This window comes from Kogia breviceps, chromosome 5 (genome assembly GCF_026419965.1).
Source record: "Kogia breviceps isolate mKogBre1 chromosome 5, mKogBre1 haplotype 1, whole genome shotgun sequence".
Classification (NCBI taxonomy): domain Eukaryota; kingdom Metazoa; phylum Chordata; class Mammalia; order Artiodactyla; family Physeteridae; genus Kogia; species Kogia breviceps.
Genome location: NC_081314.1, coordinates 51,602,454 through 51,621,335, shown reverse-complemented (window position 1 = coordinate 51,621,335; position 18,882 = coordinate 51,602,454). Strand labels below are relative to the sequence as shown.

At 37.5% G+C, this 18,882-nt stretch overlaps 1 protein-coding gene across 1 annotated transcript in view; it reads left to right on the top strand.

The window, feature by feature from the left end:
- SERPINI2 (serpin family I member 2) overlaps positions 1-12,191 on the top strand; it is a 29,843-nt gene extending 17,652 nt beyond the window's left edge. Inside the window, exons 5-8 of the mRNA XM_059063656.2 lie at positions 696-793; positions 4,716-4,802; positions 7,854-7,943; positions 12,115-12,191. Of these exons, the coding sequence (XP_058919639.1) occupies positions 696-793; positions 4,716-4,802; positions 7,854-7,943; positions 12,115-12,191 (352 nt within the window). The remainder of the gene's footprint in view (positions 1-695; positions 794-4,715; positions 4,803-7,853; positions 7,944-12,114) is intronic.
- Positions 12,192-18,882: the final 6,691 nt, after the last annotated feature.

Here is an 18,882-nt window from a genome sequence, read left to right as displayed (position 1 = left end):
GCGTAGAATCTGGAGTCCTAACTTAGGGCCGTGCATTAGAAGTATTGGCCAGCTTTTTTTTTTTTTTTTCCTATAATTTTTACTTTATTGGAAAGACATTTAGTTCCCTTTCAGTCTTTTACCTGTAAAATACAGGGCTTTGGGGGAAAATGTTCGGTGTGTCTGTAAACTGAAGGAAGTCACATCAACTGTGACAATGGGTAGGAAGGCTCGAAGGTTACTAATGCCCCCTCTCTGTACCTCAGTAGCCAACAATCTTCTTTAAGGACGGTTGGCTTTTGTTTCCGGCTCATAGTCTCTTGGATGCCTGCCAGGAACCATCGTTGATGATGTGAAAAATCTGAGTGTGTAGATTTGCTGGAGGGAAGCTTTACATTTCTAGCAAAGAAGCAAATAATTGAAAACTTAGCTAGAATTCACCCTGTTTTGTTGGATAATTGTTACTTCAAAAAATAGAGTATTTGCTTCTCCCTTCCCAACCAACCATTTATCTGGGAAACAAGTTATTAGCAACTCAGAACTGCTCAGTGGAGCTGGGGAAAAAATGGTGTGAAAAGTGAGGAAATGTAACTGGGATAATGAAAACAAAATATTTCACAATAAAATCTCTTCCAAGTCATCCATTTTATAAAAATCATTTTGGTGGAAAATGTGTACAGTGTTTCAAAAATTTTCCTCTTCATTTTTTAAAACAGATTTAAAGTAGAACAAAAATTAGACTTCAAAGAAGCTTTGTATTCATTGAATATAACTGAGATATTTAGTGTTGGCTGTGACCTTTCTGGAATAACAGGTAATATGGAAAATTATTCTTATATTATCATGTAAATATGTTTTCTTAGTAATGATGTTAACTGACTGATCTTAAAACTGAGAGAGCATTTGGCCCCAGAAGATACATACACAGAGAATAAATGTCATAGTCATGTCAAGCTGTCTGTAAACAAGCACTCTATTTTGCACTCAAGTAGTTTTGCTTAATGAAAGTCAGCATTATAGAATGTTAGATTAAGCCTTCTAACCATGCTTACAGTGAGACTGTGTAGGAAAAGTATTATATGGGCTTTTTATTCCAGCCCTGTTTGGATTTCCTTATCTGAATAATGGGACTTACAACTTTGAGGCTCTCATCTAAGCAGAATTAATAAAACTTTTATAAACCAATTAGCAAATGTTAATTCGGTAATATTAGAGGCCATGAAATAGGCATCCACAAGCTGCTGGATGATGAACACAATCTAGAAATTGTAATGCTGCAGTTTGTAGATTTAGCTTGAGACTGACAACACATCTGAGGAGATGGAGCTTTTATGCTAACTGGCACCTGGGAAATTGTGTACAGTTAAGACACTTACTTACACAACAAAGCCCAAAACAGTCTTTAATTTTTCTCATCCTGGCAGTACCCACTAGTTCAAAAATAACTAAAGAGAAAAAAAATGGATGAAGAGGGCCAATTTGTCCTAAGTTATCTACCCTTTTTAAAATTCAGTCTTCTGTTTTATATATATATATATATATATATATATATAAAAACAGTCCTAATGATAGGACTGTTGTCTGTCTGATGGGGTTGGATATCATAACCCAGCATTATTGTGTATTCCTACATAAAATTTGGGCTTTGGAGAAGTATTCATTAATTTATGCACTCATCAATTATGTGAGTAAATGAATAGAATGAATGAGTTTTCCTGGAGGAGGTGGGTGGGGTGCACAGGTGACATAGCTGTTCATTATCACCTTCACGCATGATTTAGCTGCTTGTTCTCACACTGCCATAGATCTGACTTCTCTGACAATTTCATCAGCATCAGGAATGAGACAGTCAAAATTAAGTACTGCAACAGGATGCTATCTAAGTGTGTCCTGGAATGCAGACACCTCACCAACTTGAAATAAACCAAGCCATTTTTTAAACACCTCTTCCTCTTAAATTTCTTTCTGGCCTTCGGAAGCTCACTTGCTGTATCTCAGACTTTCAAACAGCCACTCGCTGGGCAAATTTCCAGCAATTTGTGACTTCTATAAAATCTGCTTTTACAAGAAGATTTATCAAGAAAATACCTCCAAAATGCTTTATGAAAGAATTTGTGCAAGAGAATAACCCGGAACAGAAAAGAATAAATGTGCAACATTTTTTGCTCTGAGTTGCCTATTTGAGTTGTTTGAACTCCCTTGATTCTTTGATTCTGTCTTATTGCCTGAAATAGAACGACCACAGTCAAGACTGGCACTATTTCTGGTCTTCAGGAGAATAGTGAATTAATTCCCTGCCATCCCTACTTACCATTTGTAAGTAGACAATAAACATTTGCTAAAGGCTACTGTGAACCAGTCCAATGCTAGTGCTGTGTGATAGTTACACAAAGGAGACACTGTCTTATACTCATGTCATTCACAAGTTTTGAATGAAACGTTTTCAAAAGAGTTATTTTGGAAACTTTGCGACGAATATTTGACTTCTAACTGTTATTACTTCTTGTGTCACCTTTGGTAAAATATTTAACCTTTCTGAGCTGCAACTTTCTAATCTATTAAATGAGATAATATATCCTAGTGGTGGAAAAAAAAGAATATATGTAAATCACCTTGTTCAACATCTGTTATATAGTGGACACTCAGTAAATGTTAAATACAAAAGAAAAGTGAGTAAATGGCACATTAATATTTACTTGCACATCTTCTAGCAAAGCTACTGAAAGTTTCTTGTCCTCTTTACTTGACAAAGACATACTTGGAATTTTCATAGGAAATTAAGGGAAAGAATTATTGCAAAGATGTAGAAACCAGTGAGTTTATGAAGTTCAGATCCCTTGTTCTAATCTATCATCTCCCAAGTCCTGTTCATTTTCCAAGACCGGGCCCCCTCTGTGTAAGATGGAATACAGAAGACCAAATTGCTCAGTCTAATAGCCAGGGAGTCACTTGGTCTGGTGCCAGTGCTAAACTGCATGCGTGAAATTCTCCACTCCACCCCAACCTGCTTTTCGGTCTTCATTCTTTGCATGAGCCCCTTGGTCGTCTACTCTGTGCTCTGTATGTGAATCCTATCTTATTCCAGGCAGTTGTGGGAAAAGAACGTGCTTATTTGCATGACCTTAAAAAAACCACACTCCTGCATTTTAGTTAACCCACACTAATGATGTGGATGCCCCCTTTTCTCCATCTTACATGTTTCTATCACTAGACATAGCCTTATGCATTGATTTATCTATTTGGTAAGTATTTATTGAAAGCCAACTATGTGCCAGGCAGTTTTCTAGAGTTGAATAAAATCTACAAATTCCCTCTTCTAATGAAGTTTACATCTGTTAGGGCAGATGGACAACTAACAAGTAATTAATTAATTAAATGGTGAGGTGATAGATGCTATGGATTAACTAAAATAGAGTCATGGGATAAAGAGATTTAGATCAGATAAGAGCAGAATTAGACATGGTGAGAAGGGACAATTGCTTTGAGGAAGTGTCATTTTTTGCTGAGACCTAAGTAATAAGGGAGCCAATCAGGGAAAGTTCTGGGAAAAGGGATTTTAAGCAGAGGGAGAGGTGGGGCTAAAGTCTTGATGCTTGACCTTGTAGCTGGAGCTACTGTCCGGGAGAGGAGGGTAGGAGATGAGGACGAGAGGTAATCGGGCCCAGACGGAGTCATTACAAGCAGTTTGGAGTTGTTTTTAGGAAGCCATTTTTTATGCAAATAACCCTTTGATGACATCTCTCTATCTTGCCTGAGGGGATTTACTTTTCTGTAAGCTGTCAGAGCTGGTTCCCCTTGACTAAATTATTTCTTCATGAATCCTTCTAAATTCGGTCGTCTTGGTGGAGTCCACCTGAGTCCCATCAGCTTTCTCTCTCACAAGGGACAAAACTCCTTTTCTCTTCAAGTTTCAAGGCTTGCCTTCCTTTCCTCACCCTTTCGCCACCACTGAACTCACGACCACCTTTCCATTGTCTCTCTGAGGAACATTGTCAGATCTATCGGGTCTGGACACAGAGGGGTGTCAGGTGGCTTCGGAACTCATGGTTTCACTCCCCCTTCTCAAGGAGACTTCACAGGTCACTATACCAGAAATGCTTCACCCGTACATCAGTTTCACCAAGGCGAGGAGAGGGGCCTTCTCTCTCAGCTTGTTTCCATGGCAGAACAAAACGTTATTAAGACACTATCTTACACTGAGAAATTGGACAGGTTTTAAAGCATAGCTCTGAAGCGATTTTGTAACAAATGACACAAAAGCTCTTTAGACTTTTATCGCCTCATCAGTCTTGAAGGAAAGTAAATTTTGTTCTAAACTCAGATCAAAACCCAATACGGAATTTAAAAGTCAAGTTGGCTTTGAGGTCGAAGATATAGGGTGGGATTAATTCAAATCCGTAAAGCCTTTTTCATCTTGCCTGTAGCCCATGACTAAGGGGGGCAAAACCCTTTGTCCATTCAAATATTTCACTTAGTGGAGTACCTGATTTGAGGCTATTGCCTTCTATCATTATCTTTTATATCTGAGCTAAACTTGGTCTCTCCATATCTTCTCTACATCATCTCTGCAAGAGCTAAACCTAAACCACATTTATCTCTAGCAAATTAACTAACTTGGAAAGAGTTTGGATATTTTTTCCTTTTCTTTGTTCATTTGAAAATGTAATTCACCTGGGATCCAATAAATAATAGCCCTGAGTTTTAACCCTTCAATGCACTTGCATATTTTCCTACAGATTCCTCTGAGGTGTATGTTTCCCAAGTCATGCAACAAGTTTTCTTTGAGATAAACGAAGATGGCGGTGAAGCTGCAACATCAACTGGTAGGACAAATGATGTCACAGCAAGCCACGAGGAAGGACTGGAGGAAATAAGCATGAAGATGCTGCCACTTTGTGGTCCTCTGATCTCCTTTCCTCCTCCTGCTGTCCAGTACACTGAAGGAAGGGAAAAATGGCTGTATAAGCTATTTATGCATCTGTGTGGCTGGAGTTTAAGGCAAAAGAAAAGGGAAGGGACTTGATTACGAGTTGAGGCTCATCTACTGATATCTACTTATTTGTAAATTGGATTATCTGCCCATTAGCAGACAGGACCTGTGGAGAAAACTGTAGGCTCAAACCTGAAATCATGATTGCTCAGGAATGTTCACTCTTAAGAAATTGTATTAATTTCATTCTTCCTTTGCACTCTTAGTCCCTACTTTTCTAATTTGACTCTTGTTATCTCTATGGCAATGGCTCTCGAACTTAGCTGCACATTAGAGTCAGCTGAAAAACTTTTAAAAATTCTGTGCCCAGACCGCACCCCAAAATAATTAGATCGGTATCTCTGAGGATGAGATTCAGCCTTCAGTATTTTCTTACCTTTCCCTAAGTGATAACAATGTGAATCCCAGGTTGAGAAACACTGCTCTCCAGTGACTTGGGGCCTATCCTTGCAACTGTGAGAGTAATGCATAGACCAGCAGCATCAGTGCCCCTTGGGAACTAGTTAGAAATGCAGAACCTCAGGCTCAATTCCAGACCTACTAACCCAGCATCTGCATTTTCCAAGGTCTCTTGGTGACTTGTGTGCACATTACAGCTTGAGAAGCACTTCTATGATATATTTCCTTGAACAAATGTCATTTTGAATAGTATCTGTGCTGCATAAAAGTAATACTCAAAAAATAATTGGAGAAAAGCCTTAAATTCAATTAGAAATGGAAGGGCAACTTTAATGAATTCCTCATAAGTCTATTTTAATTGCTTCAGAGCATTTGGACTTTAACCTGTATGTAAAAGATATGCATCCTTTAAATATATTGATAAATTTATATCCACATTATTAATTTCTTGATTAATTTATAATGCTATGTAAAGGTGATGCATTTTGACATCTGGGTGGGGCACACTGGACTCCCACTACTGTTTTGTCATCTCCTGAAGGACTTTGCATTACTGTGCTCAAGGAACTTAGATTGGAGGGGATGAGCTATTACAATCCTTGGAGAAATCAAAGGTGGCTTTGGGATGAAGTTGCTAGTTCACGTAGACAAATTTTCCACTTGCTTTTACACAGAATTGGAAAAGTCCTTATAGATCATTGTCTGAACCTCTCATTATGTCGGTGAAGAAACAGGCACATGTATGAAGTGGTTTGCCTAAGGTCATGCTAATAATAGACAGTAGGGTTTGGACTGAAATCAGGTTCCCTGACTTCAAGTTCAGAACTTTTTCTGCTATCACCTGATGCCTCTTGTTTTAAGTGTAGAGTTCTCTAAGAGGACGTAACAATCATTAAGAGATCAGCAGTGACCCTGATGTATCACACTTAAATAGTTAGTGTGAGTATTTTGACTTTTAGGCATCTACTCAATGGATGCTCAGGAACAAAAGAACTCAAGTATTCACCCAAATGAGAATGGGCATGATACTGGCTATGCTTTTCTGTATTATCTCATTAATTCAGACATGAGTCTATATTCACTGGTAATTTTGTTATCATAGCCCTGATATTTCAGGTAGAAGAATGCCATGCATTTAATATTACTAAGGTTATTTTGGATTGTGCAGGGGATCAGAATATGCCACCCCCAAATATGCCATTTTTGCAGAAGAGTTATTTTGAGCTGAAGGCTATTGAGAAACAGCAGATACGAAAAGAGCTCTCTACTCTCAGGGTAGATTCTACCCTCAGGTAGAATCAGGGCATAGATTTCCCGTGTGGAGGTATCTCCCTTCTTGTCTTCCAGGCCAAGAGAAGGAACCTTTGGCATAGGAGATGAAAGTTGGCACTGATATGAGTCCGCATAAGAAAACCTTACTAAATAATGCTTCTATACCATTAATTTTCCCCATATATTGACCTTCCCACAATTTACCACCCCTAGACACTCAAACTCCTTTTCCTTTATGTAGTCACTTCTCCACAATTTACCACTTTTTGTTAAAATGATATAACCCCTTCTTTGGGTAGTCACTTCTTTTCTGTGAAGCTCCTGTGTGGATACAAAATAAAACCATTTATTTTGTTAATCTGCCTTTTGTCAGTTTAATTTGCACACCCCAGTTACAAACAAAAAGTGTAGAGGAATAGTTTTTTCCTTCTCTACATTTGTTTTTCAATTCTGATCACATGTTGCATTTTAAAAACTATTTCATAGGTCTGAAAAAATTATTCAAAATTATTACATTACTGGTAAATAAAACATCTGAATTGAGTGCAGAAATATTTAATCTAGAAGGAAAAACAATCCAGCCATTTAAATTTATCCACTCTGAAATATTGATAAATGCTACAATGGAGGAGCATGATACAAATTATTATAGTAAATAACTGTTAAGTCAGCGAACTTCTAATGTCATAATTAAAATCCCATACACATTCACAGCACAAATCCTAAAAGTTCTGAGCTCACAGAATAATTTTGGAAAAGTTAAAAAAAATAAATTTGAAGTCAGATGTGATTACTACAAACCTGGAGAATAGAAATAAAGTACAAACATACCTGGATAGGAATTATGAGTTGAAAAATTATGAGATAAATCACATAACACAAATAAAAAGTGAGCAGAAAGTTACTGCTTAAAAGATGAAATTTTCAAATGCTTTCACTAAACTGAAACTAGTTCTGGCTTTCTTCTTCATTGAGCATAAATGTGAAGTTAGAATTATTCAATGAGTAATCCAATATTTATTCTTCTGCTCTTCGATTTTTAAATTTATTCCAAATTCCTTTGTATTTAGAAAATGGTTATTTTTCCACATGTTAATTTCTCAAACAAAATGACCTTTCCTGTCTACAAAAAATAGTATGGATATTATGGATATATTTTCTTTACTGATCTTTTAATGTGCACATCTAAATAACTGTTGTCTCTATTTCATAGGCATACATGTCCCTGTGATCATGAGTCTGCCTCGAAACCAATTTATAGCAAACCATCCGTTTCTGTTTATTATGAAGAATAACCCAACAGGTAGGTACCTTTTTGAGAATTCCCTGGGGGAACTGCTTAAGTTAAATAGACCTAGTCCTAGATGCTAATCTCAGTCTGTACATCTGAAATCATTTGTTCTTTCAATTTATTGGATTTATTTTAATTTTTTTCGTGTCTATTTCTTTTCTTTCTTTTTTTTTTTTTTTTTTTGTGGTACGCGGGCCTCTCACTGCTGTGGCCTCTCCTGTTGCGGAGCACAGGCTCCGGACGCGCAGGCTCAGGGCCATGGCTCACGGGCCCAGCTGCTCCGCGGCATGTGGGATCCTCCAGGACCAGGGCACAAACCCGCGTGTCCTGCATCGGCAGGCGGACTCTCAACCACTGAGCCACCAGGGAAGCCCCGTGCCTATTTCTTGAGTGCTTGTTTTGTACCAGGCATTGTGTTTTAATAGATGATAGTGACCTAAAATAGAGCAATAGTAGTAATAGCTGCCGAGATAGTTACTATACGTGCTGGTGATTTTAAATACCAATCTCGACAGCTAACACCATTCCAATAAGTTAGATATTTGATGAATAAAGACATAGATGCTCAGAAAGAGGTTGTGTAGTTTGTCTAAGGTCATACAACTGAAAAGTTGCAGAGTGAGAATAAGACTTTTTTGTTTCAGAAGTCAACTTTTCTTTCAATGATGCCACAAAGGGAGTGGAAATTGGAAGTTGCACAGTTGTGAAAGGTTTCATAGGTAGATTCCAAAAGAATAAGTGACTAGCTATAGGCTCTGAGTGGGATGGAGGAGTCAAATATTATTCCAAATCTCCAATTTGTGCAATTGTGAAAGATAATGCACAAAAGGTAGGGGCACAAAATGTAGGGGTAGTAGTCGATTGGACTGGCGTTAGACACAATGGCAACGTTAATGCAGATTGTCTGAGTAGATGTTTTTGCAATTTCTCTTATGAAAAAGAGAGGCCAGAAATGTGGATACAGTGAGGAAACTTTCTTTAAGTGTATATTTAGGACATCTCAGGAGTCATAACCCCATGTGAGGACTCTAAACCAGGGGAGAAGAGAATATATCTTATTCATTTCTTTATCCAGCCCAGTATTTCGCAAAGTGCCTTGCACTTAATATCAGTGCCCCTAGAGATTGAAGGTTTGGACTTGGGGTTCAAGTCCCAGCTTAATGAACTAATAGTTGTAAGACAAGTCACATACTTCCTAAGCCTTATTTTCCCCACCTCCTATTTGAACATAATGTTAGTACTTATCTCATAGAGTTAAATAAAAGAATATATGAAACCTGTGACACTGCCTGGCACATAGTGTGTTCATTGTGAATACATCAATAAATGTAAATGAGTGAACAACTGAATAAATGAAGGAAGAAAAATGGAAATTTTCTCTATATAACTTGTTTTATGTGAAGAGACAGAGTTAATTTCAGAATCTGAATCTGTTAGATTAACTAGCAATACTGATATTATGGGCCCCCTAAGGGATATATCAGTCTCTTTTTTTAAGTTCCATGAAACTAATGCTGAATGACCTTTCTGAAAGTTATATCTTGGAAACAATGGGACAGTTTCAGATTTGCTGAGATTGTATTAACACAACTTCAATTCTAGTAGTGGATGTGTCAGTGTTAAGAGATATTCTGAGTATGTCATTTGATCTATACATATTTGACCTTAGGGTAACTCTAATTTCTTGCCATCAGTATGTAACTATTGAGTATGGAGAACAGAAAGAAATGAAGCTTATTGGGTATCAATGCACTAGGAAATAATGGTGTTTAGCATAATGATGTTTGACTCTTTATTTTCCAAGTTGTTGACTATGGACATGTAATAGCTATCAGTTAAACAGCAGTGAAAATTCAAAACCCAAAATAATTCACCTATTTATTTATTTATGATAATAATTAGCTATCAGACCCTTAATGACAATTTCCACTGTTTTATGGTCTCTGTTGTAATGAGACTTTCTAAACTAGGGTTACTCGCTTAAAGTATTGTTTAAAATGAATGGCCACTCATTTATTGGAGGCTGTAAATTGTTGCCATATAAAATGTAGAATGGATTATTACCTTCAGACAATACACATTCAGTGATTTATTTATTTTTCCTCTCACAAATGAACTGAAGAAATTACTGGGAATGAAGCTAGTGATTTAGCATGGTGTAGTAAACTACTAAATGGCTTAATGATTTATATAAAATATATTCATTTGACAATTTCTGGAGTAGGAGGGTGAATAATTTTAGATTTAGTACAACCAATTTTTACCGAAATTTTAAATTTTGTTTCCGTCAAACAATCCTCTTATGCAAAATCCATACATTACTTGTATTTCCCTATCAGTATTTACCTTCCTATCATATATATTTCAGTATATTCATCCAAACCTCTTACCAAGCCAAACTTCTAAGGAAATGAAGAACAATTTTTCTTCTTTTAGGCTGAGGGTATAGGCCAGCGTTAGAGACTTGCAGAAGAAAATTGTCAAAGATGCTACATGAAACGTGCCATTTCTCAGAAAGTAGTGAATCATGGTTTTGAAACTGACAGTACTCCATACATAATTAAAAAATGTTGTGTTTTTAACTCTCTCAGGTCGTGGGTTGAAGGGAGAAGCAGACTGCAGGGTATTCACTAAGAAATCTTTTTTTCTAAGTCATTAGCTTTGGTTATGCTATTGTATTTTTACATTATGAAGTAAAAACTGCTTCCATCTGATGGAGATGTTTTATAACTATATTGATTAAATATGAGGGACACTTTTTAAGAAGTGGGCTTGAAAAGACATGTGGAAACAACAATGATTTCTGCTTCAGCCTGCCTGTGAATCCACTGTGACTATGTCAAGGAAGATTTCACTAATCTGTCCAATTTAGTACTGAGTAGATTGGTGATTGCATGAAGACTCTACTCAAAATGTGGTTCTCTTGGTCGAAAAAACAGATTGAAAAGGCTGGGACAAATGGCTTTTATGTAATGTCCCACACTTCTCAGTGTTTAAAACTTTAAACTGTTATCTTCAATTTATGAGGTTAGTTTCTATGAAAGTTACTTTAAAAATTCCCCAAGCAAGCAATTCTGGTAAGCATTTTAATGCCATAGAATTATAAAGACACAAGAGTTACTATTGATTCCTATTGTGGCTAAATGTCATATACATCCTGAGGAAGTTATTTATGTATCTCTATCTATCTGAAAAATAGAGTATTTGTTTTCTTGTGTTTTGGGAATTATTCTGAGATTTTTTGAGGCAAAGTATTATTAATTATAATCATAAAAAGAAAAAATCTGCTAGAGATTATGTCTATTTCCATGTTATTGACTCTTTTAAGACTGTGTCTGTCTTTGGACTGAACAGTAAGGAGCTAATGAAAAAGGGTTCTTCCTTTTCATTTAATTTCTGCCATTGTTATTTCAAGTACATGTAAGTTTTAAAATTATGTAAAATTTTATTTTATCACTTTTGAAATAAACCTTTATTACATAGGACTTTAAGGGACATAACTCAAGGCAACGCTTGATATAGAGCCACTTCCCTTACCCTAGTTGTAAAGAAAGGTGAATAGATTTTAACATATTTATATCTGTTTTGTCCTCTAGTTCTTAGTTCCTTTTCACTTGAACACACAGAATGTCTGGAAATAGATGTTTACGTGGTTACATTTATGCTTTATACTATATCACAGGTGAGGATTTGAAAGCACTAGAGATGTGAAAATACTGTCTTTAGCAGTAAGCTTTGATTCAGAGCTGAAGAGATCTGAGAAGCTGCACTTTTAACCCCAGTGGTTTATATTGCATGCATAAAGAGATGACTGCTAATACCTTAAATTTAAAATGCGTCCATGCTCATCACCATTTTATTACTCTCTGTTTGCCTGAGTGAGTCTCTATACTTAGAAGAACACCTCTCTGTCACTTTATTTTTGCTTTCCTTTATGAAAGACAGGACTAATGCATTTTCCATGACAAGCTGTTGTGGGTGTTAATTTACTTCATGAATTATCAGAAAATGATTAATAATGATATAATTATCTATTTTAGACAAAGGAGTGGGTTTTGCTATTAGACATTGCCTATTTACCTTATAAAGAAAAAAAGACAATGATTTGTTAAAATATTAAGAAATATTAATTATTGTCATTTTTTTCTCCAGAAATTCCGAAAGTTTTTTTTTCTTTTCCTAGATTCAATTTTGTTTATGGGAAGGGTGACAAATCCTGACACCCAGAAGAGGAAGGGAAGAGATTTGGATTCACTGTGAATGAAAAGCACAGCCTCAGAATATGGAAAATAGTTGATTGGCAAAATATCATCAAATATTTTCTATATATCTTTTTCTGTTTTAAACTGTGCCTTTATTAATCTGTATTCATAAATAAATGAAATTATGCATTAAATGTTTTTGTTCTTTCTGTATTTTTATAGAGTATACATGAATCAAAAGCAGTGAACTTACATAAGATATTAATATGGTAGAACAATCCGTCTAAGATAGCTTAGATATCAGATTCCTGTCTTAGATATCAAAGTCTGTATTCTTAAAAGACTGGACTATCCTACTCCCAGGCATAGCAGCATTATCCAGACCATAGGCAAGTAAGGTCAGGAGAGAGTGAGTGTTCTGGGTGCCTCTCTGTGGTCCAACCTGAGATACAAAAATCCAGTACCCATGACAGTAGACAAACTTTGAGTATGTAGTTAATCTTAACTTGATACTCCATGTGTTGTGTTTAACAGTTGCCTTGTTTCAATACCTTTGGGGACATATCAAATTTTTTCTTCTGATTAATGCTTTAAACATGTAAAAAATTTTTTTTAGCTGTATGCGGGTCTCTCACTGTTGTGGCCTCTCCCGTTGCGGAGCACAGGCTCCGGACGCGCAGGCTCAGCAGCCATGGCTCACAGACCGAGGCGCTCCGCAGCATGTGGGATCTTCCCGGACCAGGGCACGAACCCGTATCCCCTGCATTGGCAGGCGGACTCTCAATCACTGCGCCACCAGGGAAGCTCAAGAACTTTTATAAAACTTTCCTATACATGAAAGTGGCAGCTAAATTAGCCTGATTCAGGATGTTGACCTTCCATGATTTTATAACATTGAGCTAATGGCAATGTTAGAGCCAAGATTGTAATCTACAAATATGAAATGCAAGACACTTCCTCTGATGTCAGATATAAATATCCCCAATAATACTACATTCTAATGACTTTATATAAAGTGTTTCACAGTTTTTCCATTTTTATGTTAGTGATGTAAAGTGTCCTTTTGTTTGTGTTGGCAATTCTCTGCAGAGAGTTTAATGATAATGGCTATCCATTGTTGAGCCCTAATTTTGTGGCAGGCACTGAAGTAAGCACTTTTTTGACCATTATGTTAAATGCATAAAAGATCCTGTGAGATACTATTACCCCTCCTCCTGATGAAGAAACTGAAGCTCAAAGACATTATATAAATTAGTCAAGAACATATAGTAAATAAATATGGTGGTCTTTACCATATTTCTAAGTTTGAACTCAGGACTGTCTGAACTAGGAGACTGTGACCATAATCACTGAGTTACAGTCCCTCCTATGTAAGTCCTTTAAAGTAGCACAGGTCTTCCCCTGAAACTTTGTGCTGTCTGGTCTCCAATGTCTAGGTGTCCATCTATAGCAAAACCTAGAGCAATACTCAAGACATTATGAAGACAACTTTAGAACTAATTGTGATGGCTTAAAACCATAACATAATTTAAAGAAATGTTAGTTTTCCTAGACTGTCAACTCCAGCTTACTTAGATATAACACAGATATGAATGCTAATATATATGTTCATGATATATGACAAGTTTGTTTCTCACCATGGAACTGGTTTAGAAATATGCTTCCTTGATTTAGGAAGAAGAGCATAATACACTGTTAAGAGGACAGTAGTTTTATTCAGGTCTGTCCAAATTCCTGTTTTCCCTGGATTGCATGAGTTCTTATGATCCTCTTCCACGTGTTATGTGTTAATCTGCTCTGGAGAGTCATTCATTCTTTCCCCAAATATTTATTGAGCTTCCACTGTGTTCCAGGTACTGTTCTAGGCACCAGGGAGAGACCAGTGAACAAAACTGATAAGGTCTCTGCCCTCATCAAGCTGGCAATTTACTGGTGGCAGAAAGACAGTGAACCAGTGAAGAAATAAAACAGGATTAGGAAAGAAGAAGGGCTTTATAAAATGAGATAATATAATCACATGACTGCCCAGGTTTCATTTTAAGTATGTGTGTTCATATGTCCCTAATATAGATGCTTTTCTTCAACAAGATCTGCTAAATGTCTGCCTCGGTTTCCCTACTGTGGCGCCCAACTTTGCATTGTTGCTGTTTTCTCCTCTGATTTCGTGCTCTACATCTGGTAGGTATTATTTGCCTTACAAAAGGAGAGACTTTAAGCTCCTTATAGGAGAGAGAGTAGCCTTCTGGTGTGGATTCAAGCTGAAAATCTCCCCTTCCCCCATTCTAGACACACAGTTGTCAGAGCACTTCCAAAATTAAAACCTTAATCTTCACTTTCATTGCACTTAACTCAGTAGTTATTATAGTTCCATATTACAAAGGTTAGAAGGGTCTGGAATATATTTATAATATATATGTGTATTTATTTATTTATGAAATAAGTATGAAATAGTTTTTGCTGCCAAGCTATATGAAATCTTTAAGATTCATAACAGTATGTAATCTATGTGGGTAAAAATATTGTCAAATTAATAGCCCCTATAAAAGTTTAATACATCATATATATATATATATATATATATTTCTTCTTTGAGGTAAAATGGCCATTAAAGTATTAATATATTTTTTGGAAACTATGGAATTAGGTTTCATTGACTTCACATAGTTAAAATCCATGGCATATTTTAGAGGAAGGTGTCCACTACATTAGGAAATGGGAACTGGCAGGTCAAAGGTCTGAGATAATAAACAATTTCTATTTTGGGGGTGAGGTTTAAAGAATTCTCCTGAATTGGTTAGTACAAACCTGGAAACCTTGAAAGACACAGAGAAAACTTTAGGCAAATTTTGTTAGAAGCCAGTGCTTTGGACCTCTGGAAATAAGATATTTCTCACAGGACGGCCTGAGACACACCCTATAAAGGGTAAGTCCACCTGAGCTGTGGATCCTGAGACTGACTCCACGAATAGAGTGGAAAGTGGACCTACTGGAATGTTTGCTTGTCAGAGCACTTTTTCCTCCTGCGATTCCGTTTTTTTCTGGCTCCTTGTGTGATCATCTCTAAATCTGTAGCCTAAAATTCAAGAGGTCAAAAGTCTAGTTTCTTCCTCTTTTTGATGCCTCAAGTCACCACCTTGATGGCATATAATATAAAGGAAATGAAAGATGATATATATTTTTACTGTCTAACGTTATATCTTTGGCTTGTCACTTCGATTCTCTGGAACTTTGATGCCCTCACCTGTACAGTGAATAGTTGGACAAATCCTATGTAAGTCCTTTTTCCAAAGTCCTATGTTTGTAACTCTTCTCAACAAAGATACATTTGGAATAATGTCTTTTGAGTCAATATTGTCTATAAGCAGTGTTTTTTCATAAAATAAAACAAAACAAAAATCCAGGATGCATCTCTCAGTAGAATTTTGGTCCATAACATTATCTTTAACTATTTACAGTTGTTTCTTTTTAAAGAAATAGTTTATTGGAGTATAGTTGATTTACAATGTTGTTTTAGTTTCAGGTGTACAGCAAAGTGATTCAGTTATACATGTACATATATCAGCTCTTTTTCAGATCTTTTCTCATATAGGTTATAAAAAATGATATAGTTATTTCTTCATAAATTTGAGATTTAATTTAATTTAATTTTATTTTATTTTTTAAACATTTTTGTGGTACCCGGACCTCTCACTGTTGTGGCCTCTCCCGTTGCAGAGCACAGGCTCTGGACGCGCAGGCCCAGCGGCCATGGCTCACGGGTCCAGCCGCTCCACGGCATGTGGGATCTTCCCAGACCGGGTCACGAGCCCTGGTCCCCTGCGTCAGCAGGCGGATTCTCAACCACTGTACCACCAGGGAAGCCTGAGATTTAATTTTTAAAAATAGAATGCACATAAAACAATTTTACCTTTGTGACAGAGACCCCTATCTAGTGAAGACTTTTGAGCGTGGTTTTGAGGTGCAGAGATGTTGCTGGGCAGTGGCAGCCTAGCTGAGGACTTCATTTCTCCTACCATTGCATTTATCTAAGTGGACCCTTGTAATTAGTTCTCCTTAGTGGAATTTGAGTGGAGGTGTGTCACTTGTGAGCCCAAATGATTAAGAAATAAATGTCCCTCTCTAACTGCTCTCTTCTCCTGTACTAGCTAGATGCCAATGCTCAAGGACACCCTGGAAGCTCTATTTAGAAGATGAAAGAGCCTCTGTTAGCCTGGGTTCCTCTGTCATCGTGTGTCCGGATCCTCTCTGCTGCTGGGGCGAAAGTCAATCAGGAATACCTACTGGCCTGGGACTGATGTGAGCAAGAGTTACATTTTCATTGAAATTTAAGAGGTTGTAAGTGACAATAGTGAGTGTTAATTTGGTACCTTTAATGGGATGCTTTTGTAAAGTATGGAAAGTATGTGGTGTAATTTGTAGTTGGACAGCAAAAACAATGACAGCAACAATAAGAACACAGAGCAGGCTGAAAGCAGCAGAGTTTGTTAAGCTGTGGAACTATTTGGTACCTGTTGCCTGTGATAACCTGGAAAGTAAACCATGTGTATATAGACCCAGTATCTAGCTAGAGACTACATTTCATATCTCTCTTGAACTTGAACTTGGTAGACTACTTGACCTGTCTTCACCAGGTAGAATATGAGCAGAAATGTTATGTGTCCCTTCTGGCCACAGTGGTGAAGAAGCAAGTTGGCCTACTTTCTTTCTCTTTTCTTCTCTCTGTTGGCTGCATATCAACATCAAGGATGACACTGAAAGCCTTACAAGGCATTTGGAACATGACAAATCTCCATCAGCCTGGGTCCCTGAATAATTACATGGATCACAACCATTCTGTTCTCTGTCCATCACCCTTGACCAGGGATTCCCATACTGGCCTCTACTAGGAATAAAAAATATACCATGTGATGTTAAGTCACAGGAACTAGGTACCTAGTGCTCAAGAAAGTAGTACACCTATGTTTTTAATACATGTTTTCCATGAATTAGTCTGTACTGTACGTTTTCTCATCCTGTTGCTGACACCTGGTAAGACAAAATTCTGGAATGCTATTTCATTTTGGCTAATTCTGTGAAAGAACTTCAGGAATGATCCAGTGCATTTTCCCATGCAAACTGCTCAGCTCCATGGTAAAAATGTATCTTCATCAAAAGAGAGGAAAGGATGTAAAATGCAGGAAGCTCACTAATGGGGTGCTTTGCTGGCTGCCACATAGCTCTCTTGATTGAGACTCTTTTCATAATATAAAACCAGCCTTTACCTCCTAGTTACTCTCTGTGGTGTGTGTGTGTGTGTGTGTGTGGTGTGTGTGCGGTGTGGTGTGTGTGTGTGTGGTGTGTATGTGTAGTGTGCGGTGTGTGTGCGGTGTGTGTGTGTTGTGTTGTGTGTGGGGTGTGTGTGTGGTGTGTGTGTGGTGTGTGTCTGTGTTGTGTGTCTGTGGTGTATGTGTGTAGTGTGGGGGGGTGGGGGGGTGTTTGTGGGGTGTGTGTGTCTGTGGTGTTTGTGTTGTGTGTGTGTTGTGTGTGTGTGTGGTGTGGTTGTAGTGTGTGTGTGTGTGTGTGTGTGTGGTGTGGTTGTAGTGTGTGTGTGTGTGTGTGTGTGGTGTGGTTGTAGTGTGTGTGTGTGTGTGTGTGTGTGTGTGTGTGTGTGTGTGTGTGTGGACGTGGGAGGTGGGGGTTGAGGGTATCTTTAAAGATTTGTCCTGAAAAGATTTTTGACTTAAATAAAAAATTATGCCTACTTGCAAGGGATGCAGATGTGGCCTTGCTAATGATTCTTAAAAGCATGTGCTCAATGATTCACAGAAAATGACAGAAAAAAAACTGATCTTAGAAGATCTCAACAAGCATTTGTGGAAATCAAAGATTTTCTTTTGGATTCTCTATACGTATTAGATTTGAATTCTTTGGTTTGTCATGGCCTGTATCACATTATTCATATTCTTTGTATCCATAAAAATATACAGAGAAAAATTTCTGGCAATTAAATTTCAATTTTGTAATTAATGATAGCTTATATTTACAGAGGTCCTACTATCACTGAGTAAAGTATATACAGTATCTTACATAATCCTCACATTTCTTCCCCACCCTTTGCAAAATGAGAAAATTGAAACCAAAATATTAAGATACTTTGCTCAAGGGCATGCATGGAGTATAAATTTGGTATTTGAATTCTGGTTCTCTGACTCCAGACCTCACGTCTTAATCACTAAGCCAGTAGTTCTCACACTTCAGTGTGCATCAGAATCACCTAGAGGGCTTGTCAAATCACAGATTGCCGGTCCCTGGACCTCAGGGTAGGTGAGGAGCACCCTGGGAGGTCTGGATTGGGTCTTAAGTATTTACATTTCTAACAAGTGTCCAGATGGTGCTGATGCTACTGGTCTGGGAACCATACTTTGAGAACCACTGAGATAAGGTAAACTGCTTCTGGTCTATGATTTTTTTTTTTTTGCTGTAATTAGAGTGATCCGATAATCAGTATGATTTGAAAGCCACCAGAACACAAGATTCAGTGAAGAGAAAGGCCAATAAGAAAAGATTACATTAAAATCCAAATGAAAGGGGGGGCTTCCCTGGTGGTGCAGTTGTTAAGAATCTGCCCCCCACTGCAGGGGACACGGGTTTGATCCAGGAAGATCCCACATGCCGTGGAGCAACCAAGCCCATGTGCCACAGCTACTGAGCCTGTGCTCTAGAGCCCACGTGCCACAACTACTGAAGGCCGCGCGCCTAGAGCCTGTGCT